Source organism: Vespa mandarinia, chromosome 7 (genome assembly GCF_050613455.1).
Source record: "Vespa mandarinia isolate Hongniang chromosome 7, ASM5061345v1, whole genome shotgun sequence".
Classification (NCBI taxonomy): Eukaryota; Metazoa; Arthropoda; class Insecta; order Hymenoptera; family Vespidae; genus Vespa; species Vespa mandarinia.
In genome coordinates, this window is record NC_140816.1 from 5,704,467 (window position 1) to 5,729,383 (window position 24,917).

The following is a 24,917-nucleotide window of genomic DNA, read 5'->3' on the forward strand; positions in this document are numbered from 1 at the left end:
AAAGAAAAAAAAGAGTTTAGTCAATGTGTAATGAAAAATTGATCCCGATATTAAATTATAAATGACTTTTAATAATTTTTCTATTATAAGTGATTCTCTCTCTCTCTCTCTCTCTCTCTGTCTCTCTCTCTCTGTCTCTTTCTCTCTCTCTCTCTCTCTTTCTTTTTTTCTCTCTCTCTTTCTGCCCACAAGCATATTCTCTTTTTACTTTTCTATGCAGCCTGGAAATGAAGGATTGAGTTGAGTAATATCAATATTTAAAAAAAAATATCTCCCTAGATCTCTTTAGATCGAAGGTAAAGGATTTGATTTATGCACGATAAAGAGCTCCGTCTCATTTTATAATCATTTTGAAATTAGATTAATCAATGAAAGATAGATAGAGGAAGAATTTAAATTTTCCTCTATACTATTATATTTTCTGTTTTATTATTAGACATATCTAAATGAATTTATAATGCAAGAATAATTTGAAAGAGAGAATACCACATTTCTTTGGGTATCAACATATGGAAGCTTGTTTAGTAGATAATGGAAGCAAGAGATGTAGCTTTAGTAAATATATATACAGATGGCGCGCATACGACTAACAGAAGCAATTAAATCGTTATGATTATCTAAACTGGAAATTATTTATAAGGTCTCCCTGTGTCAAGGTCAATTTTTTTCCTCTCTTCTTTTCCCCTTTTTCTTTTTTTTTCTTCTCTTTCCTTTTTTTTTTTTTTTTCGCGAGTCACATTTAAATGAAGAATTTTGTACTCAGCTTAATAAGCACCATATATATATGTATCTCTTCTAAGTCTTGAATTCTTTTTCCAACATTCTATTATATATGCAGATATGTATTTTGTGTAAATTTGTTTATGGTTTTTTTTTCTTTCTTTCTTACTTCCTTCCTTTCTTTCTTTCTTTCTTTCTTTCTTTCTTTCTTTCTTCCTTCCTTTTTTCTTTCTTTCTATCTGTCTATATTTCTTTCTTTCTCTTTTTTTTTTTTCACAGATCAATTTCACGACGGATTAATGTCGCATTTTTTTTTTTTATATATTCGAGTATATTCGCGGGATAGTACATTTTCACGTTTCCCTGAGTTTTGATTTTACTGTAGTTTTGTTTTTACGTGTGTCAACGAAGAGGAGGAGAAGTGCGATGGAAATAAAATGAAATAGAGAAAGAAAGAAAGAAAGAGGAATAGAGAGCGAGAGAGAGAGAGAGAGAGAGAGAGAGAGAGAAAAAGTGACAGAGAGATAGATAGAAAAAGAGAGCGAGAGAGAGAGAGAGAGAGAGAGAACGTGAAAGACAGATGGAAGAAGATACTGACAGATAAAAGGAAAAGACAAATGATAGAGAAAAAGAAAGATAGAGAGAAAAAATGTAAGAAAAATATAGAAAGTAAAGAACGAGAGTGATAGATAGATAGATAGATAAAGAGAGAGAGAGAGAGAGAAAAAGAGAGATAGAAGTAAGTAATCTGTTTTCGGGGAATGCATTAACGCAGTAGAGAAAAATTACATCGATGAGGCATTATATACGCGATGAAGATTCATCGTTTATAATGAAAAGCAATTAACGTCCTCTTGCCCATCGCAATATGGCGTCCGCTAAGACGTCGAGGTGCGCTCTCGTCTGAAAAAGAAAACAAAATGGACAGATTTTAATATCTCTACAGACAAATTATCATATTAATGAATTTTTATCGATGATAATATCGTCAACTTTATTGTGTCAACGTGCATTTTTTTTCTCTTCTTTCTTTTTTGTTCCTTTTTCTTTTTTTTTTTTTATTTATCTCATTGGATTCATATTAAAGAAAAAAGTATACTATAAGAAATATATAATAATTTGACATAAATGTATATATATATATATATATATATATATATAATATACTATATGTATACATAATATGTCTACAATATCAAATTGCAATGAATATTACATTATATATATAATAATATTGTATATAACAGTTAATAGACATATATAGATATTTATAAAAAAAATATATAAAAGATGTATGTAATTTAATCTATATCCGTCATTATATTCAATTATAATAAATGATCGCGTGCACTGTCAAATTCTGACATACATACATCCATATATATATATATATATATATATATATATATGTAATAACATATCACAAGCTTAATCAATCACTTGATCGTTTCGAACAGATACTATATCTTCTTAATCGAGGAACCATTAAAAACACTCTTCTATAAATGTATTCAATCTCTTGTCAGTCATATAATACATTTCAAACTATTGTTTCCCTACCTAAAAACGATTTTTAATTTTTATTCCCAATTGAGATTCACATATCTTAATTGATTTCGATTGGTTCTCGATAATGTAAAATTATTTCGATATAAAATAAATTATTACAATATCTACATATATGTCACTCATAAATTTCGCAGATTTGTCATAGACCATACAATAATTTGTAATATTTGGAAATCTCGGTTGATATCTGATATCGGAAATACACGTAAGATAAACAGAGATAGGTAGATAGATAGATAGATAGATAGATAGATAGATAGATAGATAGATAGATAGAGAGAGAGAGAGAGAGAGAGAGAAAGACAGAGAGAGAATGACGTTCGTAGAAATGCAGATTGGTCTACTAGCGCAGCAGAGGGTAAGTTCTCGAGGGTGTTTCCTTTGGGTGGTGGCTAAGGTTCTGGTTATGGTGTGTGTTGGCGAACGCGATGCTAGCTCTCTCTCTCTCACGCACAAAGGGACGCGCCCACCTGATATTCCAGGGGATATCATGCGACCTTCCTGTCAAGAACGGGAGAACATATAGAAGGACCAGGAGTCCTTTCATTCGGCTTTGCTCTCCAAGTCCTACGTATATTACGTATCTTACATACATATATATATATATATATATATATATATGCATACATAGATCATTGTATTATACGTATACATAGTATATTATGTGCTCTCATTCTGTCGTTTTAGTCTTAATTAAAATCAAACTATCCTTCAAAAAGTACTTTGAGAAAATAATAATAATAATAACAATAATAATAATAATAATAATAATAACGATAACAATAATAATAATAACGTTAATAATAATAATAATACGATCGGACGATTCGACTTTTTTTTCTGGTTTATCCTTCCCCATTGAAATAACGTGAACAATAATAAGTTATGTGTTCTGTTGTGTGTGTCTCTTTCTCTCTCTTTCTCTCTCTTTTTTCTCTCTCTCTCTCTTTTTCTTTCTTTCTTTCTTTCTTTCTTTATTTCCTTCTTTTATCTTTCTCTTCATACTTCGCCTATACTTCAATTTCATTTTATTCTCACGTATCGTACGATTTCACGTAGCAGTCCTGTATTCTAAAGATTATTATTACGGTTCGTCGTCGTTCGTTGCACGTATCGTGCTTCCTACTCTTTGAATAAAAGGCAACATATCGAGAGAAATTTTGTATTCATTAAGATTAGACCTTAGATATAACGAGAAGATAAATATAGGTATAAAGTAGATAACGATAAGTATAATAATAATTAGCTAACCAGCTGAATTTAACTGACCAGAAATTTCGCAATCGAGGTGAACGTCAAAAGGCAATTATCACGAGCGGTCATTAAACTGATAATTATGTTGGAGAAAGGAAGAAAAAGAATTGAGAAGTACTTATTATTTTTGTCGGTGACGACAAAGGATGACGACGATCTTTGCGTGACGTCATGATCTTTTTTTTTCTTTTTTCTCTTGTTTCCTTTTGTTTTCCTTTTCTTTTTTTCTATCAACTTCTAAAGGAAATGGAAGCTTTGGTTAATAAAGATAATTAATTTTAACGAAATTAATCGAGATCGATCATGATCATGGGGAATGAATCCTTCAATATGTACACACGCCTACGGTCGTTAGGGGTCAAACGTTTCTTGGCGATATTAAAAATCAATTAATTCTTTTTTCAGATTTTTTGGTTGTTACTTTTTTTCCTCTTCTTTTCTTATCTTTCCTTTCCTTTTCTTTCCCTCTTTATTATTATTATTATTATTATTATTATTATTATTTTATTATTATTATTATAACATCGTAAAACAACAATCCTAGGGATTTTCGATTTACCCTGTACTTTGCATACGTTATTTAGTATCCATCCAAACGTGATCGCGATACGTCTTTCTATAAGCCAAGAGATATCTACGATGATAACGGTCCAACGCACTCGTCGAAATATCTCGACGTTCTATCTTGGTAAACTCCTTCAGAATTTCCGTTTTCATGAAAGTCGAAAAGCAAGGTTTGCCTTACGTTATGCGGATTATCGATCAAGGAAAGGAAACCTTCGCCCTCTCTTTCCCTCTCTCTCTCTCTCTCTTTCTTTTTTTCTCTCTCTCCTTCCATCCGAATGACGTAAGAAGGATGTGAGATAAAAGAAAAGAATATTATTACATTATACGATGGGAATTTTGTTGAAAATTCGTGTACCTTGGTAAATCGAAAGTAAAGGTAAAGGGGGCCGCGTGAGTAATGGCGAAAATAAATATATAAGAAAAAAAAAAAAAAAAAAAATATAGCAATAACGCCAATGGCCAACACCCATCTCGGTTATTCCCCATACTTGTTTTGCCCATGAGAATAGAAAGAGAGAGAAAGAGTGAGAGAGAGAGAGAGAGAGAGAGAGAGAGAGAGAGAGAGAGAGAGAAAAAGAGAATAAGAAAGAGAGAAAATTGGAGAATGTCATAAGGTTAAAGCAGCAAGTTTTCTCCTCCTCCGCTTTCCATCATCTCTACCATCTCTTACCCCAACTACTCTGCCCCTTACCACTGCCCCCTACCCCTCCCATTATACCATGGATTGGATGACGACGGCGCGAATGGTACTGGCGAAACTTTGTGCAAGATCGTTTCAACGGTAGTACGCCCACGTTTCGAACACTCCCTTGTATCCATTGATTTCTATGTGTTGATATTCCACGTGCACCGATTTGCTTTTCCTTCTAATTTGGATCTAACTTCATCGACATGTATATACATGTATGCACATGTTGTATACATATATATATATATATACATATGTGTGTGTGTGTGTGTTATCAGACCTTCTTCATCTCGTTAATTATGTCGATCGACATAGATCTTATCAAGAAGATGAAGGAGGAAAAAAAATGACTCCTTTCGATCGTCTTTCTCATCTAACTTTTTTCGTGGGATTAACGTTTCCTCCGTCTAAACGGATATAAAGAAAAATAGAAGGAGAGAAAGAGAGAGACAGAGAGAGAGAAGGAGTAAGTGTGTGTGTATGTATGCATATATATGTATACATATATAGACATTTTTTAAAGCGTCCTATAAAATAGAAACAGAACCCTCGCAAAAGTTTTTCCGCGAAAGCGGTCGTAACAGCCCCCACGTAGCACCCTTCTACGAGCTCATCAACAACGGAGTTACCGTTAAAACGTCCGTGCTCCGAATTTTCTGTTCTACGTGCTTGCTTCTCTCTCTGTTTCTCTTTCTCTCTCTCTCTCTCTCTCTCTCTCTCTCTCTTTCTTTCATTTTGTCCTTCTCTCATACCTATCCTTATCTCGCTATAGTTACTTCCTTTTATAACATCGCCAACGCGTACGTATATATTATACTATATTCGCTTAGTTTCTGCATTACGTACGAAATTGAACGAGATGAGAGAGAGAGAGAGAGAGAAAGAAAGAGAGAAGTTTCGAAGGAAAAAATAACCATGAGTTAATGATAATTTGGAATTAGGAATAAAAGAATCGAGGACTTTGTATCTTTTTCTCTTTCTCTTTCTCTCTTTCTCTCTCTCTCTCTCTCTCTCTCTCTTTCTTTCTCTCTTTATCTCTCTTTTTCTCTTTCACTCTTTTGCTTCTCTTCAATATATTGATGGCAGATACGTTCTGGAGTTTGCTGACTATAATGTTTGAGTTGTGAGTAAAGAGGTTCCCCCTTGAAATGTCTAGAGGGAAAAAGAGAGAAAGAAAATAGAGAGATTTTAATGGAAGATAGTGGAGATGGCTCGTCATTTTTCCTCAGTGAATCGAGATAAATTCAATACTTCGTAAAGGCTCTATAAATAAGAGAGAGAGAGAGAAAAAGAGAAAGAGAGATAGATAGATAGATAGATAGAGAGAGAGAGAGAGAGAGAGAGAGAGAGAGAGAGAGAGAGAAAGAAAGAAAGAAAAAAATACCTATGTATATACATATTTATAAAGATGTATAATATATTATATATTGATTGAACGATTTTTTGTTGATATCTATAGAATCGATTACATAAGACAGAGAGATATTATACAATATATATATATATATATATTTCTTATCGTTTTTATGATGAATGATTATTTTATTATTATTAGTATTTTCTATTTCTTTTTCTTTTTCTTTTGTATCTTTATTTCTTTTATTTCTTTTTCTTTTTTTTTTCTTTTTTTTTTCTGAACATATTTTATAGAGCGTCATATTAATAGCGTCTGAGACTAGGGGAGAACGTCTCTCTCTTCTTTTCATTCATATATGCACGTATTTATACATACATATATATATATATATATATATATATATATATATATATATATATAGATGTATATACGTATATAAATATATCACTTTTCAAAACCGATTTGAGAAAGTTTTCATTTTCTTAAGATAATTTTCTTACGCGATAATACCTTTATTATTTCAAGACGAATCAATATTATTAACTATGCCAAACGGAACAGACGTGCAGTCCGACGGAATCTCACTTTGGAAAATGGACGGGATCGGCTAATTCGTTGAATATTCCGGCTTGGGTTTAAGTTACTCGTATTCCTTGCATGAAATTACCATATCTTTTTAAGTTCACGAAGAAAGGAACAGAGAGTGAAAGAGAGATAGATAGACGGATAGATAAAGAAAAAACTTTAAGAGTAAAGGAAGAGTACTTCGAGGGTGTCAATACTTTCCTTCCTGTTTTCTTTTATCTTTCTTTTTCTCTCTCTCTTTCCCCCTTTTACTGCCATTTTAATTACTTTTTTTTCTTTTCCTTTTTTTGTCTTTCTTCTTCTTCTTTTTTTCTTTTTTCCTTTTTTCTTTTTTCTTTTTGAAACGTTATCGTCAAGTCGGATTACATACACACAAAGTACGTAAATGTATTACGATAAACGCGCGTGTAGGTAGGAATATATTTTACGGGAGCGCCGGGTTAGTTTATATTTTCTAATAAAAATTATGACAAAATATTTATAAGAGGAAGAAAACGAAGAATAAGAAAAGTGAAATGGACAAGGTTGGTTTTGCATTACATTGTCCAATGAGACGAGATCTATGTATATATATATATATATATATATATATATATATATATATATAGCTTATAAAAATATATATATATATATTTATAAGCTATGGCGCAGTGGTTGTATGTGTGTAAACTACCTTTATGAAATAATAATGTTCCTATTAAATATATAATATGATATTTTCCTTGATATTATTTCTTTGATATTATTTTTTAAAGATGAAGAAAGAAAAAAAGAAAAAAGAAGAGAAAGACAAAAAAGAGAAAGCAATTAATATATCTGTATCAGATATATACAATACATAAATATATATGTACATATAAGGTACCATCAACCTTTTTCTGACCTTTTTCTGTATTCTCTCTGTTTGTCTGTCTGTCTGTCTCTTTGTATGACTGTCCCCTCTGTATTTATTTCTCTCTCTCTCTCTCTTTTTCTCTCTCATTTTCTCTATCTATCTATCTCTTTTTCTCTCTCAGTGTTTCTACGATATAATTAATTCAACGATACTTTCGCAATGAACCATACTGTCTTTCTGGTTACGACCTCCTTCTTCCCGTGTGTTCCTCGCTAGCGATGCCAGCTTATGGTTATCGATGTCATAAAGCCATGCTGTACGATAAATTTTAAATGTCCTAATCTTTCCTTCTGTCCCACGTTCACAGTATATCTGATAGTACTTTGCGAGTACTGAATTTTCATGACATTTTAACTCTCTCTCTCTCTCTTACACACTCCCACACATACACACACACTTTCTTCTTTTTGTATAAGCATGCGATTACTCTGAAAAGTGTTAAACTTTTCCTTCCTGAAACGATCCTTATTCTTTAAGGAAAATGAAATTTTGATCGTAATTATTTGCTTGACGTCATCGTCGTCATTTTCGTCGTCGTCGTCGTCGTCTTCGTCGTCGTCGTCGTCGTCGTCGTCGTCGTCGTCGTCGTCGTCATTGTTTACGTCATCATTAATACACAGAAGACTTTATTTCGATATAAGTATCTACGTAAGTATAGTTGCTTTCCTAGCTTTAGACTCGTAAATAGGAAGTTTTAGGCGTGGCCATTTTACCGAGCAATCTGAATAAACATTTTAAAGTTGTATACCCAACACTTGTTGCTACCATATATAGCTTAAATAGTATTTCTCTACTTACCTCTTAACAGTTATAACACCAGAATCAAATTCATTCGTAGGTTAAAACGTCTAACGTCTTTCTAAAGTTTAAATATTTCTTAACACTTATGTATACGAAAGTTAAATTTTGTCATAAATTGTTTCCTCGAATAAATGCGTTCTCCTTCTAAGCCAAGTTTTTCCATTTCTTTTCATTCCTTCTTTTTCATCCTTTTTATATTTCTTTTTCTTTTTTCCCCTTCTCCTCTTACTCCTTTACTCTTATTCTCCCTCTTAAAAATTTTCAATTTCCTGACAAGTTTTTTCGCTTGTCTTTGCAACGTGTTATACAAAGCATTAACGATTTCGAATCAATCCAGAGAAAACTTCTTTGTGTTACACGTTCACGTTAATGAGAAAACTTTCTTTAGCAAACACAATTTTCAAATTGCCATACATACATGCCGATCATAGAAAATATCCATGAAGATGATGTATCCCACCCTCTTTCTCTTCCCTTCTGTCTCTCTCTCTCTCTCTCTCTCTCTCTCTCTCTCTCTCTCTCTCACACACACACACATATACAGTTTTGTTACTCGATCGTCTATGTTTTCCTAACCTCTTCGCGTTTCCTCCATCCTTCGTTTAAGTAATTTAATAACTCTTAATGAGACTCTGTTTACATGACGTCGTTAGAGAGTCGACAAATCTACACGTATCTATGTGTACGACATAAATAATATATCAATATTGTTTTTCTTTTTTGCTTTTTTTTTGTTTTTTTCATTTTTATTTTTTATTTTTATCTCTTCTGTTTTTCTTTTTTTTTTTTTTTGTTAATATTCCACACATATATTTATATATATATACATATATATATATATATATACGCACGTTTTGACGTTCATATTTCATAGAACGATTTTTTTTTAATGCATTCATATTTACTCGGGCAGATAAAATATTTTATCCTGATTGTTATCTTTTAAAACGTTAAAACACTCTTCATTGTCATTATTATTGTTATTATTATTAATATTATTAATTCTATTATTATTATTATTATATTGTATTTTTTCTCGGGCGCGTAACTGCCTGGATTCTTTGGAACATTAATAGGGGGACCCGGTAATAAGATCTATAGGTGGTTTAAAAAATCAATTACTCCCTTCCTTAGAGACTTCTTACGCTAATTCCTTTTTGTTCTGCAGAACAGGAAGAAGGAGATGAAGAAAGGAAGGAAAGAAAAAAAAAAAAAGAAAAAAAAGAGAAAAGAAATAATCTGCCAAAAAATCTGCAAAGATAATTAACCTGAGAAGTTTGTAAGAAAGATTAATTGATTATTTCAAAATCACTCAGAAGAACTTTTGGCCCAACCTTTATAAATAAATCTTTTCGTTTATTTCAATGTAATATTCCCGTATCGATAACAATTTACGTTACAATTTAATTATGCGAACGACGATAAATTTTCTTTCTTCCATTTTCTTCTTTTGCATTTTTGTTCTTTCTTTTTTTTTTTTTTTTATTATATTTTTTCAAAATTGATTCGATGCCTATTAATAATTAACCTAAGTAATAATTATTTTGTACGCGTTAAACTAAGAAATAAAGAAATATTCCACGTAACCCCAATCATCGGTCATTTAGTGGTACACCCATAGCAGCTACTGTTACGATCGTTCGAGCCACTCGATAACGTGGCTTTCGTCCGATAAAAAATGTAGGTACTTTTATGGAATCCGTCGGGCTTTGTCTTCGATTATAGGGGAAAGGTGGATGGACGGATGGTGCCTCCGGTGATTTAACGTTTAATTTATTTACCACGACAGCCAGAGGTAAACCAATATCACGAGAAACAGAGAGAGAGAGAGAGACAGAGAGAGAGAGAGAGAGAGAGAGAGAGAGAGAGAGAGAGAGAGATATTATATACATAAGTAGATACGTATGTATATGCGTATGTATTTATACGTTTCTGTCCATGTTACTTTCCCCTTACAAAAAATGTCCATTGTCATAACGAAAAAGAGGCGAAACAAAAAAAAAAAAAAAAAAAAAGAAGAAAAAAAGAAAACATTGGTATTTATTAAATACCCGCTATACTTTCCTTTTTATTTCTTCTTCTTCTTTTTTTTTTTTTTTTTTTTTCTTTATCGACAATAAATTCGCTTTCGTTGCTCCGTTTATTTGTTTATCGCAAATATAAAACTGGCCTTTCATCGCGAAAATATGTATTTTATGTTGAATATTTCTTAAAGAAAGAAGAAGAAGGAGAAAAGAAAATGAAAAAAAAATATAAATAAGAAGGGATATTTGAAGTAGACGGAGGTATCCTTTAATATTTTCCTTTTCCCTTCTCTCTCTCTCTCTCTCCCTCTCTCTCTCTCTCTCTCTATTTCTATTTCATCGCTCATTAGCACGTACATTTCCACGTTAACGTGCGAACCCTTTTCTAGTTCGCGGTATGGCTCGCGTGATGCGTTGGCATTAAAAATGTCGCACGTTTCTCGGAAGAGTGCGAAATGCTCATATCGTTGAGATACTATAGCTTTATTTAAACCCTTATAGCTATCGTCACTGTGTCTAGATGGACACGCGACGAATTAGAACAAACACGCAGCGAGTTTTTAACACTTTTCTATTAGCGATCTTGTATTATATTTATTTTTTCCCCCTTTTACGTTCACTTCTAACCAAACCCCTAACGTCACCCCGTCTTCCCGACCACTACCCACGTTTTCTTCTCCCATTCAAAATCAACCCCTGACATGAGAAAAGAGAAGTCAGCTGTTTCACCATAGAAAAGCGTAACAATGAATTCGGACCTTTTCACGAATATCGATTCCAACTGATATATACATAGTATATATGTATGTATTTACCTATGTACATAAATATGTGGATATCCATGGGTATCCAACGTTTTAAATTTAATTAAAGTGGACTCACAGTTTTGAAAAACATGCAGTGCAGCATATTTTCATCTTCGCCCTGCGGACAGTCCGTAAAGCCGTCGCATAGAACATGGTCGTCGATGCAACGATATCTACCCATTCTGTCCGGCGTTGGACATGCAAACCTCTCCATCCCTTCCTCCGAGGCTGGACATTCTGTAACATTAACACGGACAGTATACCGTATCAGCTTGTTTCTCGTTTCAAATATCTATGTTAGCCTAATAAATCGTTATCAATGGGATTTGTTAACTTTTTTTTCAAAATCTAACGAGAGAAAAGAAGAGAGAGAGAGAGAGAGAGAGAGAGAGAGAGAGAGAGAGACAGACAGAAAGAGAAAAAGTAAATCAAGAGTAAAATAAAACGAAAGAAACAGTCCGGTCAGGAAGATCAGAAAAGACTAAATGCACTTTTATAGTATTATAGTTCTCTCGTTTTCTCTCTTTCATTCCTTTTTTTTCACTTCTTTTTTCTTTTTTCTCTTTCTTTCTTTCGTTCTTTCTTTTTTCTTTTTCTTTTTTTTTTTTTTAAAGAAAAAAGAAAAGAATGGACCACGTTCATCGAAAGTCTGCCAACGGTTAATATATTTTTCTTGTTGATAATATAATATTTCCATGCTTCTTTCTCTCTTTCTATCTCTTTCTCCTTTCCGTTTATAAATTTTTCCTTAGACCGTGGCCTTTGAGATTTCCTTATCACATTGTTTTTTTCCCCGAGATACTTGCCGCTCGATTATGCAAAGTAAAACGGAATCTTCTGCGACGGTAAATAGAAGATCGCTGGTTGTCCGTTGCTAGACTATCAAACTACGGCTAATCGCATTTCGCATAATCCAATCACGCCGGCTGCAATATGCTGTTGGGGTTACAGCATTAACCCGCTCTACGCAACTTTGACCTTTCTCTTTCTTTATCTATCTATCTATTTCTTTCTCTCTCTCTCTCTCTCTCTCTCTCTTTCTCCTTCTCTTTCTAGATTGAAAACGGCACGGGTGGTCTTTACAATGAGATCATCTACTCTAGGAGAATGTACTATATACTCTCATTTAAGAAACTAAGCTCGATGTATCGAGTTTGATGGAATATGTGAGTATACGTACGCATGCACACATATACACACAAATAAACAGAGAGAGAGAGAGAGAGAGAGAGAGAGAGAGAGAGAGAGAGAGAAAGAGAGGGACACGCATGTATAGACACGTGTATATACTTGCTTAGAAGAAGATACGTCCATGCCTAAAAGGTAAATAAATGTTTCAAGAAGGATTTTCCTTTGATATATATGTACATATATATCTATGCACGTATATTCCCTAGAAATTTCGTAAATCCTATTAGCAATTTTATTCTTCTTCCTTTTCTCTTTTTTTTTCTTTCTTTTTCTTTTTATGTTGATCGAAATAACTCCCACGTTTATGTATATATGTATATATATTCCCTAGAAATTCCCTAGACTTTATTAGCAATCATATTTATTTTCTTTTTCTTTCTTTATTTATTTTTTTTTCTTTCTTATTGACAGGAACAACCCGCACAATTTATAAAAGGTTCATTCAAGGCTAAATGCGTTAATAAATGTTAACATTGCCCTGCGGCAAAACATGTATCTACGTTGGTTAATAATTAATACGTAACATAGAGTTGAATATGAAATTGAGAAAGATTATATTTATGTATGTAGGTATGTTATACAAGTAAAACACATACAGATATATGTACGTATATATGTGTATATATATATATATATATATATATATATATAAACGGTTCAGATATATCTCTTCATTATTATCATTGAATCTTACTTTTTGACCAATTAGGGTAACTTTTTAAGGGTTGATTCAACTCGTTGCTTTTATTTCTCTCTCTCTTTCTCTCTCTCTCACTTTCCCTATCTCTCTCTCTCTCTCTATCTCTATCTATCTATCTATCTATCTCTCTTTGCACGGTATCATTCTAAGTATAAGTTTTATTAACATCATGAGACTATAATTTATGTCGTAATATCTAAGTTTTTCTACCCGTTGAGTTAGGCGACCGTGGCATGCTACCGTTCATTAATTCAGACATATTTACTGTAGGTATTAGCGTTGAAAAAGGACGACACCAAAAGATAATTTTAATTCCAGTTTAATTTACACGTTTCTCATCGTCTTTTTGTCCGTCAGTTATTTAATTTTTTTTTCTCCATTTACTATGATCTTGTAAGATAATATTGAGAATTAAAAGAGAGAGTGAGAGAGAGAGAGAGAGAGAGAGAGAGAGAGAGAGAGGAAAAGATATGGTTAAGAAAAAGAGCGAGAATACTTCAAATGAGAATGGATCGGTGATATTCGTTTGGAGGGTGATAAGAGGAAATGTGGTAGGGCTCAAAGGACAACTCGTGAAAGAGAAAAGAGGCTTTTATATAAATCTTTAAAAAAAAGAAAAAAAAAGAAGAAGAAGAAGAAGAAGAAAATAATAAAAAGAAGACTGCTCACCGATTTGCGGCACGTCGTAATGTCTGCTCCCCCTGGTAGTCCTTATAAAATGCGAGGCTAGGCTTGATCTTTCGGAAGTAAAGGAGGATGTAGGCGGCATCAGGGTTTGGCGAGAGACAGAAGATTCCCCTGGTAAATTGACCGATCGTCGTCGTATGATTATCTGATTCCTTTTTTCGGAAGGATCATTAATCTCGTATATAAAAGGCTTAGAAGGTGTGAGTTCTTCATCGTTGAAAAATTCTCGCGAAGAGGATAAAGTAGAAGCAGAAGAAAAAGATGAAGAAGAAGAAGAAGAAGAAGCAGAAGAAGAAGAAGAAGAAGAAGAAGAAGATGGGAGTGAGGATGAGAAGATAGAAGACAAAAAAGGCTTGGAGAAACGCTCGTAGATCGGTTCAGTCTTCAATTTCATCGGCGAATTCAGTCTCTGCTCGTAGACATTCTCTTGATCAGATTGTCTTCTGTCTGGAAGGATCTTCTCGCCGTTGTAATAGATCAAAATTGGTAACTCGACCGCTTGGTTCTCGGCTTGCTTATTGTTGCTGTAATCGATTATACGTCTCTTTTTGTTTCGTTGATGCAACTGACGTCGCTGCTGTTGCTGCCGTTGTTGTTGTTGTTGTTGTTGTTGGTGATGATGCTGACGTTGTTGTTGTTGTTGTTTATGTTGACGTTGAAAGCGATGCTGATGCTGAGCAAGAAGGGCATCATCGACAAGAGGTTCCGTCGTTGTTCGCGACATCGAACTAACCGAAACGTACGGAGACGTCACGGACACGTATTCCGGATAAAGGACGTTCGATAGACCGGGCGATAAAGCCAACAAGTTCGTATTAAGATCCTTAGATTCCTTTATAATCCCATCGACCATCATGTTTCTCGTTGTCCACGAGTAAATCGGCCGTTTCTCGGTATATACCAACCATTCGGACAGGTCATCACGATGCGATCCTTCGTAAGGATGCGTCTTTAGGTGCAACAGGTTGCCATCTATCGAGCTTTGTCCGTTTTGGAATTTCCTGATGCTTACCTCGTGATGACAATCCTGTCTGTGTCTTCCGTGAGCGACGCTCATCGGACGATTTTCTAATTCAAGAACTTGTCCAACGTATGCTAGTAGCCAGACTATGCAGATCGTCATCTTACGTGACTCGATGATGGCCGATTCCTTTCCTCCCTATTGGTTGCTCTTTTACGAGCGTTTTATATAAGGATATACGAATCCGTATCCTTTCTGATGTGGCCCACGTTCCTGATAAAAAACGAACCCTTCTCTTTCTTTTTCTCTCTATCTTTTTTTCTCTATTTCTTTCTCACTCTCTCTCTCTCTCTCTCTTTCTCTTTTTCTCTCTCTCTCTCTATATATATATATATTTTTTTTTCTCAGTTTCTCTCTTTACTCTCCCTTTTTTCCGATCTACAAGAGGAAATCGGTGTACCGAACGTGGATTAGGCCGACTTTTCCTTTCAGTCAAATATACACACCAAGGGATATGGATTCTACTATTTTAAGAATCCAGCGAGAAAAGATACGAAGGATCCTTTTATGTGAGAGAAAGAGAAAGAGATAGCGAAAGACCGATGAACGGTGGTAGATCAACGAGATTTGGATAACGAAGAATCTTGATATTTGTAACAAACTTCAATATGTCGTGTCGTTCTTTTATCTCTCACTTTCACTATTGTTTCTCGTTGGTGTGTTTCTCTCTCTCTCTCTCTCTCTCTCTTTTTCTCTCTTTCTTTCTCTCTCTCTCTCTTTTTCTTTCTCTCTCTTTCTCTCTCTTTCTCTTTCTATTTCTATCTCTCTCGCTATATAGTCCCCTTTCCCTATGGCCTTTTACTATAGACTCTAGACGGACGATTTCAATTACCGGTGTATCGTTCTCTTTCTCTCTGTTCTTTCGCCTCGTTCGTAATCGTTACTACCTTTAAAGTCCTCTAAATCGAATAGGCACGTGTATGTAGTACAGGTAGTTTGGAGGGAGGGTAGAGTCGAGCACGTTTTTTTCCCCGTCTTCGCGATTCAGCGGCTTCCTCCTGAAATCAGGTCGTTAATTGATAATAAAGAAGAAGGGTCAATTTTGTTTTTATTATTATTATTATTATTATTTTTTTTTTTTTTTTTTTTTCATTCGTATTTCGTTAGTATTTGGTTTTTATTTTTTTTCTATTTTTTTTTTCTTTTTTCTTTTTTATTATTATTATTATTATTATTATTATTTTTTTTTTGTTTCGTTTTTGTTTTTGTTTCTTTTTCATACGTGAACACATCAAAGTGCCGAGAATGGTGGAGATTTGATGATGCAAGTGCAGTTCGCCGTGCGTGAAGTGGATGCACGGGGGAATTGGTGCAAAGACAAAAAGACAGTGAAATTGAGAACGGTGCTGTATTGCTGACAATCGACGGAAATTTTATTTCTATTACGTGCCATCCGTGATCGTTTCGGCCAAAATGAAATCTCTCGTTAAAATATTTCTCGTCTCTTATTTCTTCTTCTGTTTTCTTTCTTTCTTCTTTCGTTTCTTTTTTCTTTCCTCCCGTCTCATTTTATTTCACTCTCTTGTCATTATTATTATACGTATATTATTATATGTATACATGTATATATATATATATTATATATATATTATATATATATATATATATATTTTTTTTTTCTTTTTTTCTTTTTTTATTTCCTCTCTTTTGAATCTCTTTCGTACGTTTATATATCGTCACCTCTAGTTTTCTTTATTTCTTAATGACGAGCAGTGTATTCCTTTTCTTTCTATTTATCTTTCTTCCTTCTTTTTTCTTCCTTCCTTTCTCTCTCTCTCTCTCTCTCTCTCTCTCTCTCTCTCTCTCGTTCTTTCTTTTTGTTTCTTTATCTTTTCAACGTTTTTCCCTTTTATTACGATCACGGGGAACGTGGAAAAACGTCGGCTTTATGCAACAACGATGAACAAAACTAGAGCTTCGTCTAACGTGATTGGACTGTGCTGTTAACGTGCGTAAGGTACATACGTGCGTGAGTGTACGTGTGGTGCATCTGGGTTTTTCTGCTTGAACGTTTTATTACTGGTGCAGTAGAGGATGACGACGACGACGACGACGACGACGACGACGACGACGGCGACGACGACGACGACGACGACGACGACGACGACGACGACGACGACGACGACGACGACGACGACGACGACGACGACGGCGACGACGACGACGACGACGACGGCGACGACGACGACGACGACGACGAAGAAGAAGAAGAAGAAGAAGAAGAAGAAGAAGACAAAGAAATAGAGTGGGATAAAAGAAACGATAGGGCAATAAAGAAACAAAAGAGAAAAAAAAAGAAAAGGAAAGAAAAGAAAAGAAAAGAAATAAAATTAAATTAAGGAAGGAAGAAAGAAAGAAAGATAAACAACAATAACAACAATAACAACAATAACAACAATAACAAAATAAAATAGAGAAGGTGCGCTTACGTGCTAAAGCTCCTGTCTATATTACAACGCGTTATCCCGTTACATTTACCGACTATAAGAGCACTTTATAACGTTAACGATCGAGTCTCTCTCTCTCTCTCTCTCTCTCTCTCTCTTTCTCTTTTCTTTCTCTTTTTATCTCTTTCTCTCTTTTTATTTCTCTCTTTCTCGCACGTACGAATATCGCGATATCAACAGGCACGTATCTCGATGGGGATAATAAAATTTTGATGCGCGAACAAGAGGAAAGAAGAGGGAGAAGAGGACGTCTCTCGTAAAAAGGACGACCTTGTATCGCGGATATACCGGCTAAACACTATCTCTCTCTCTTTCTTTCTCTCTCTTTTTCTCTCTTTAACTCTCCCTCTTTCCCACTTTCATCTTTCTCTCTCTCTCTCTCTCTCTCTCTCTCTCTCTCTCTCTCTCTCTCTTTCTTTCTCTCGACTACGAGGCCATCCCCTTGTGGCGGCCACGTATAACGTCGAGACGACTCGATGGGCGTTTACGCTTTCGTAATGTTACTTTTAAACAATAGTTCCGATAAATATCGTCCAGTTACAATGGATTAGAGTAATAATATCGTATTTGACAAACGACATTATATTTCAGTAAGGTAAGTGATACTTAATATAGCATGGCGAGAGATATCAACAGGTGTCCCGAAAAATATACAAAAACGGACTTTTCGAACTAAGAAGGACAGATGATCGCGATTAAGAACTCGTTGAAAATTCTTTATCATATCGCTTTTTCCTTTCTCTTTCTCTTTTTTCCCTTTTTCTCTTTGTTTCGTCCTATACGCGTAAACTCGAGAAAAAATGCGGCGAGAGTGCAATTTCACGTGCGAAGATTTTGATAGGAGAGGCTTGTGCACGGTGCTGGGTGCTGGTGACATGTTAATTTTTTTTTCTTTTTTTTCTTTTTTTTCTTTTTGTTTTTTTTGTTTTTTTTTGTTTTTTTTTTGGTAACTTTCTATTGTTTTATTTTTTATTATATTTTTATTATTATTATTATTATTATTATTATTATTATTATTATTATTATTATTATTATTATTTTTTGATGGGTTGTACGTGAAGATACTTGCTTCTCTGCGACGTTGAGTACGCGGAAAATTTTACCGGTCCTTCTTCTACCCTGATGTGATGATCAAGAGTACTCTCTCTCTCTCTCTCTTTCTCTTTCTTTCTGTCTGTCTCACTCTCTCTTTCTCTTTTTTTCCCTTTCTCTCTCTCTCTCTCTCTCTTCTCACTTTTCCTCTGTTCTTCCTCTTCTTTTTATCTCTCTCTCTCTCTCTCTCTGTCTCTCTCTCTCTCTCTCTCTCTATCTGTCTCTCTGGTCTTCCCGTATACCTCTCGAAGAGCTCTAGTGATTTTTTCTTCTCCCTGCTCTCCTCCTCCTCTTCTTCCTCCTCCTCCTCCTCCTCCTCTTTTTCCTTTTCCTAGATAGTCTAGCGTTTGCTTTCTCTTACTACTTCAGCCGCTTTTCTCTTTCACCCCTTCACGTACACACACCGTCGGCGTAACTCGGATTCACCGGTGGCCGAAGTGGACAGGGACAAAAGGGTTCAGGTGAAAGTGCGAGAGAGAGAGAGAGAGAGAGAGAGATAGAGAGGGTTGAGGGTCGGGGGATTGATGATGATGATGATGGGGTCTCGAATACGAGAATCGATTTCAATTCGACGCTTTTCAATGCAATTGTAGTATATCTTCGATGGTGTCGAATCACAAGGGATGAAAAAGAGAGAGAGAGAGAAAGAAAGAGAGAGAGAGAGAGAGAGAAAGGATTAGTCGTTATCGCAGATTGATTGATATTTTACTTTGAACGTTTGTAACGCGTGAAATAAGATCAAACTCGTGCGTATAATTATATATTTATATTGTAAATATATAAGCGAATGATTAAAGACCGCGCACATTAAATAGTAAATTTAGCCGCACAAGAGCACAAAACTCAGATAGGCTTTTTTATCGTTCACCAAATTGTTACTCATGACCATGCAGCAGCACCGTTTTTCTCCGTATGGTTAGCTAATATCGAATAGCCGGTTGTGTTATTATTGGCGTTGATTCTTCCGGTGCTGACTGCCAGAAGATTCATTACACCATCACCACGAGAGTAGCGAGAGGAGAGTCCCGTTGTTGTGCGGTAGTAAAGGAGCCAGCGAATGGTGTAAAGTAGTGGTAGAAGTAGAAGAAGGAGAAGAAACAGAAGAAGAATAAGAAGGGTGGCACGGACGTTAACGTCTTCGGGGATGTTTCGTGCGTGGGTGGTCGTACGCGTACCGCCTTCATACGGAGTGCTCGGAGTCTCTACCGGCGGCAAGGGGTTTCAGCCGCAATGACGATCCATCCGTTGTAAGGCGTTCTTGCGGTTGATCTTGGCAGCGTCGGCGGTGGTGGTGGCGGCGGCGGCGGCGGCGGCGGCGGCAGCTGTGGTGGTGGTGGTGACGACGACGGCGACGGCGACGACGACAGCGACGGTGACGGTGACGGTGGTGGTGCTGGCGATAGGGGTTGATCGAGGGTGGGGATGTAGCGGCGAGGGCTGCTCGGTGACGTGATCTTTCGCGGTGCGTGCGTCCGTTCGTGCAGAGGCGCGCGTGTTACGACACCATAGTCCTTTTCTTGCCTCCTCCTTCTCACTCTCTCTCTCTCTCTCTCTCTCTCTCTCTCTCTCTCTCTCTCTCTCTCTTTCTCTTTCTCTCTTTCTTTCTCTCTCACTCCCTTTTTTCTAGAGTTTTCTTTTCTCAGTTGAGAGGAGTGTAGCTGTTTTCCGGGGAACCGGAAGCAAAATGATTAATCTCTCATAGCTCGGCTATCTGCGCTTTTCCCTGCTGTTACCACCGTTGCCGTCGGTGTTTCTATCTTTTTCTCCCTTTAACTGACTCTGCCCACGGCTAACTGCTCTCGCTCTTGTTGCTTCTCTTCCTTCTTCTACCGTTGCTATTTCTTTTGATACTGCACGTCGTAGAATGTGCCGGACTCGGTGCTGGTTCGCTGCTGCTATTGCTGCTGCTGCTGTTGCTGTTCCTGCTGCTGCTGCTGCTGCTGCTGCTGCGGATCGGTAGAATCAGCGAGAGGAGGTTGCGAGCGTGGAGGTTGCTTCGTCGTCTGCCGGTGGTCGGGAGATGGAGGATCGGAGGGTCGGGATGGTGGGTTAGTTGAGCGAGTGAGCTGGCTGGCGCCATCACCAGAACTAACTCCCACGCTGCGCGGTAAGAGTCAGCATTTTAATACGGCGCGCATCCCCCTACTCGTCGTACTTTCTCCCACCCTTTTCTCGCCGTTTCTCAAACGATCCTTTCTCCTCCGTTCGTACGTGATCTCCACCCTGCACTTTTGCCACCACTACTAGCACCGACGGTATACTACTACTACAACTGTCACACTAACATTACTACCACCACCATCATCCTTACAGTCACCACTACCAGTCCAGTGTGTCTTCTAGCGGCTACTTAACTAAAGATCCGAAAGTTACATTTATAAAACTTAACACTACCTGCGTATTAGGATCATCGTCCACCAACCTTTTCTTCTTCTTCATTTTTCTTTTTCCCTCTCTCTCTCTATCTCTCTCTCTTTCTCTCTCTTCCTCCCTCTTCTCTCTCTCTCTCTCTCTCTCTCTCTTTCTACTTCATCACCAAGATCCTTTTTTTTACGTTTTCCTTTTTCTTCCACTTCTTTCCCTCTTTTCTTCCCTCTTCAGTTATCTTCTTCCTCGATACCCTCTTTCAAGTTACGCTCGGAGGGAGAGTAGGAGCTTTTTCAACGGTCGCTGCGCCGGTCTCCTGTCCTCCGTACGTATATATCCTTTCGCGATTCACAGGTTGTTGGGCGTGGTTATCGGGCGGGGGGCTACTATTTCAAACGCCGCATGTCGAATCGAAAGTTCGAATGTTTTGACGACAACGGCGTGCTCTACGCCGATCGATAACAAACATATGTATCTTTAATGTATAAAAAGAGAGGCGAAAACCTTAACCGGCACTTTCGGCCCAGATGGGATCAATAAATCGCCCATATAATGACTTCCGCGTGTTAAAATAACCTTTATATAATTAGGCAGTACTAAACCAACACGATATCACTACCTGCTGCTATCACTATTACCCTCGTCTATCACCTTCTTTCTTTTTTTTTCATTTTTTTTTTTCTTTTTTTTTTTAATTAATAAAGAAACGCCTAAATGTCCTTGGAGATCATTTTCTCTCACCCTTCTCCCACTCTCTCTCTCTCTCTCCCACCTCTTTCTCCCTCACTCCTCTTTCTCTCTTTCTCTCTCTCTCTCTCTCTCTCTCTCTCTCTCTCTCTCTTACTTCTCTTTTATCTCTCTTTAACGTAAGTCTACATGATTCTTTTCTATCTATAATTTCTAAAGCATCGAAATGACATTTATAAACTCCTACGATTGAAATCTGATTCGGTATGACGATTTCTATTACTTTGTAATTAAATATAAAAGAATCGTATTTTATATGATCGTCCATCCTCGACGAGCTACAAGTATTATACGTGCTATGCGAATTGCACATAAGCTACACGTATTCGTATGGATTTACCATGCGAAGAGAGGGAAAGAGATACAGACGCGTTATTCCACCTCTTTGACATTTCGTCGGTGGTATATAGGACACGGTATACCTTTAAGCACATGCCTGTATGTACCTTGAGCCACTATCTGGTATGTCTGTTAGAAATGATGCGAGTCACACGGGGCTCTTAATTAAATTCTAAGCCGATAGGTGGCGACGGATGCGCTTCGAAAAGGCGGAAACTCGTATTTTTCTATTCGTGAGAGATTTGAAGGGGAAAAAAAAAAAGAAAGAAAAGAAAAGGAAAAAAAAAAGAAATAGGAAAAATAAAAAAGGAAAAAGGACTGTCGGTTCTGGGCTTATCGAATTATCCTTTGGTACGGACTTGCCAAGTGTAATTAGAAAAACCGCAAGGGTGTTCTCGAAAAGAGGAGCGGTAGGTAGGTAGGTAGGTAGGTTGAAAAATTTTCTTTCTCTCTCTCTCTCTCTCTTTCTCTTCATTCTACGATTTGAAATATTTTTTCTATTTTTTTTTTTTTTTTTTTTTTTTTTTTTTACTTTTCCTCCCGTCGACATTTATTTTTAAACGAAATTACAGCTCGGTCAGGGGAAGCGGTGAGCGGGGTTGATCGAAAAGGTCGGGTCATAGGAAAAATGTCATTACAAGTAACACCGAAAGTAAAGTTATCGGAAAGGGTAATTTTACGAGGGCGAGTGGTAAATAGGCGAGATCTTGCGTAACTTGATGTACGTGCATATACATAACATATACATATACATACATACAAATATCCATACATACATACATACATACGTAAATACACAGTGATGTTCTTTCGCCGGTATACAATATGTGTGTCTTCTTGAGAAGCGACGCGTCTTATTTATGTTGGAAGGAGGAGAGAGAGAGAGAGAGAGAAAGAGAAGCGGACGACGGAGGAGAAGAGATTGGAGACGGAGAAAATATAATATCGACGGGAGAAATTGCGTGTCTGCAGTCCGTCTTCTCAAGAAGAGACGCGACTCTCTACGCCGTATCAAACTTTGTTCTCCTTGCTAACCTTTACATCATTTTTTCATCGATAGAAGAAGAACCCGAGATAGAGAGAAAGAGAGAGAGAGAGAGAGAGAGAGAGAGAGAGAGAGAGAGAGAGAGAGAGAGATAAAGATAGAGAGACAGAGAGATAGAGATAGAGATATATATATATATAGAGAGAGAGAGGGAGAGAGGGAGAGAGAGAGAGAGAGCAAGACAAGAGGAACTAATCGATTTACGAAAGAAGGGGGAAAAGAAACGGTAGAATAAGAGGAAAGGAAAGTGCACGTTTAACGTTCCTCGAAGGTTTCCGTCTCCAAGGAGAAGGGAAAAAAAAAAGAAAAAAGAAAAAAGAAAAAAAGAAAAAGAAAAAAGTTGGAACGATGATCCGTTCTTCGTTTCTTCTTCTATCGTTATTTTTTAATACACGGCGAATGGGCCAATCGTTGCGCAATCCCCCTGCACGTAGGTTACGGCACGCCAACACCGAGCGAGATAGCTAGGTCCTCCTCAGCTACGCCCGCTTTGTGTGTCTCGGACGCCCACATTCCTTTTAAAACTCGACCGATAGAGCGCGCTGCGCTCGTGTATTAGCCGCGCGCGGCTACGTCGCGTCTCTCCCCCGTCGGAGGAGCGTCTGTCTGCTCGATATGGTGACGTCGGTTGCTTTAGCGTGGCGTCATGCTTTTATGTATCAGTCCCACCCTCCTAACACAACATTACCGTATCCGATCGAACCTTTCTCCCTTGACTACATTTTTTTTTTTCTTTTTTTTCTTCTTTTTCTTCTTTTTTTACCGATATCTTCTTCCTTATAATTTCTCGTCCAAGGAATGTTTACAGAACTGGTAAGAAGTAGAAGAAGAGGGTAGAAGAAGAAATAGAAGTGGCATAAGTAGTAAGTAGAAATAGGAATAGAAGACGAAGTGAAAGAGGAAGGGGAAGAAATGAGGAAAGAGACGACGGCGACAACGACAACGATGACGACGACTACGACGACGACGATTTAACGCGAAGAAAATATGATAGTGAAAAGAGGAATGTTTTTATCGGCACGATCCGCCATGATCTGCATTGCGACATGATAGTAATTGCGTCATCGTAAATTTTCTTTCAGTGAGTAAATCAGACAAAAAGCTGGACTAACTTTTTTTTTTCTAATCTTTCATCAAAATGACGTATCTCGAATAAATGGAAAAGAATTTAGCATTCTAACTCGACCGATATAATATACATATATATATATATATATATATATATATATATATATTATACACAAACATATATATATATATATACATATATATATGCATTCTATGTATGTATGTATGTGCGTGTGTGTATATATGTATGTATGTATAGATCGACGAGACTATACGTCGCTTCGTCAATCCTCTTCCTTCTTGCTCTATATCGTGTGAAATCGTAGTAGAGTAGTCCTTCTCTGTCCTATCTACTGCGAAACTTTGAATACGCGTGACGTCGCAAATCGTCGGTGACGTTCAACCAAGTTGCCGATGGTTCGTATTGAATGAAACTGGTCTGACGCACGACCTGCCTACCGATGGAGCATCCAATCCTGTCGCCTTCGAATCCAATCGTTTCGTAACTAAAGGCCACCAGAGAAACTGGTGCCGCCATCGCTCGACATCTAATGTTAAATGTTTTACCCTTCTTCCTATCTTTTTTATCAACGTACTGTTTATTTTTGATCAATCGATAACAAATTTTATTCGAAATATATCCTATCAATAATTTTTATCAACAAATTTATTTCATTCACTGATTTTTTATACTTTCTGTCTATTTATTTATATATATATATATATATATATATATATATATGTGTCTGTGTGTGTATGTAAGTATATATATATATATATATATATGAGTGTGTGTATAGACATATAGACATATAGATATATTAGATATATAGATATACAATATTTTGTTGAAAGATTTCACATAGATTTTTCCATAAGAAAATTTTCTTGGAAAGGTTAACTTTATGTCATAACCTATCTCTCTCTCTCTCTCTCTCTCTCTTTCT

The 24,917-nt window shown here is 36.4% G+C and overlaps 1 protein-coding gene across 9 annotated transcripts in view; it reads right to left on the minus strand.

Annotated features, from left to right (window-relative positions):
- The window catches only part of jeb (low-density lipoprotein receptor domain-containing jelly belly protein), a 126,282-nt gene that overhangs the window by 6,912 nt on the left and 94,453 nt on the right, over nucleotides 1–24,917 (minus strand). For 4 of the 9 annotated variants that reach the window (XM_085658432.1, XM_085658431.1, XM_085658434.1 and 1 more), the window contains 3 exons: nucleotides 13,827–15,863; nucleotides 11,343–11,503; nucleotides 786–1,623 (listed from right to left, as the gene is read on the minus strand). In XM_085658432.1, coding sequence (XP_085514558.1) covers nucleotides 1,564–1,623; nucleotides 11,343–11,503; nucleotides 13,827–14,967 — 1,362 coding nt within the window. In that variant the 5' untranslated portion in view covers nucleotides 14,968–15,863 and the 3' untranslated portion in view covers nucleotides 786–1,563. Of the gene's footprint in view, nucleotides 1–785; nucleotides 1,624–11,342; nucleotides 11,504–13,826; nucleotides 15,864–16,830; nucleotides 18,207–18,381; nucleotides 21,331–24,917 lie in introns of those variants that run through there. The other 5 variants (XR_014982380.1, XM_085658430.1, XM_085658429.1 and 2 more) reach the window with 5 other exon arrangements.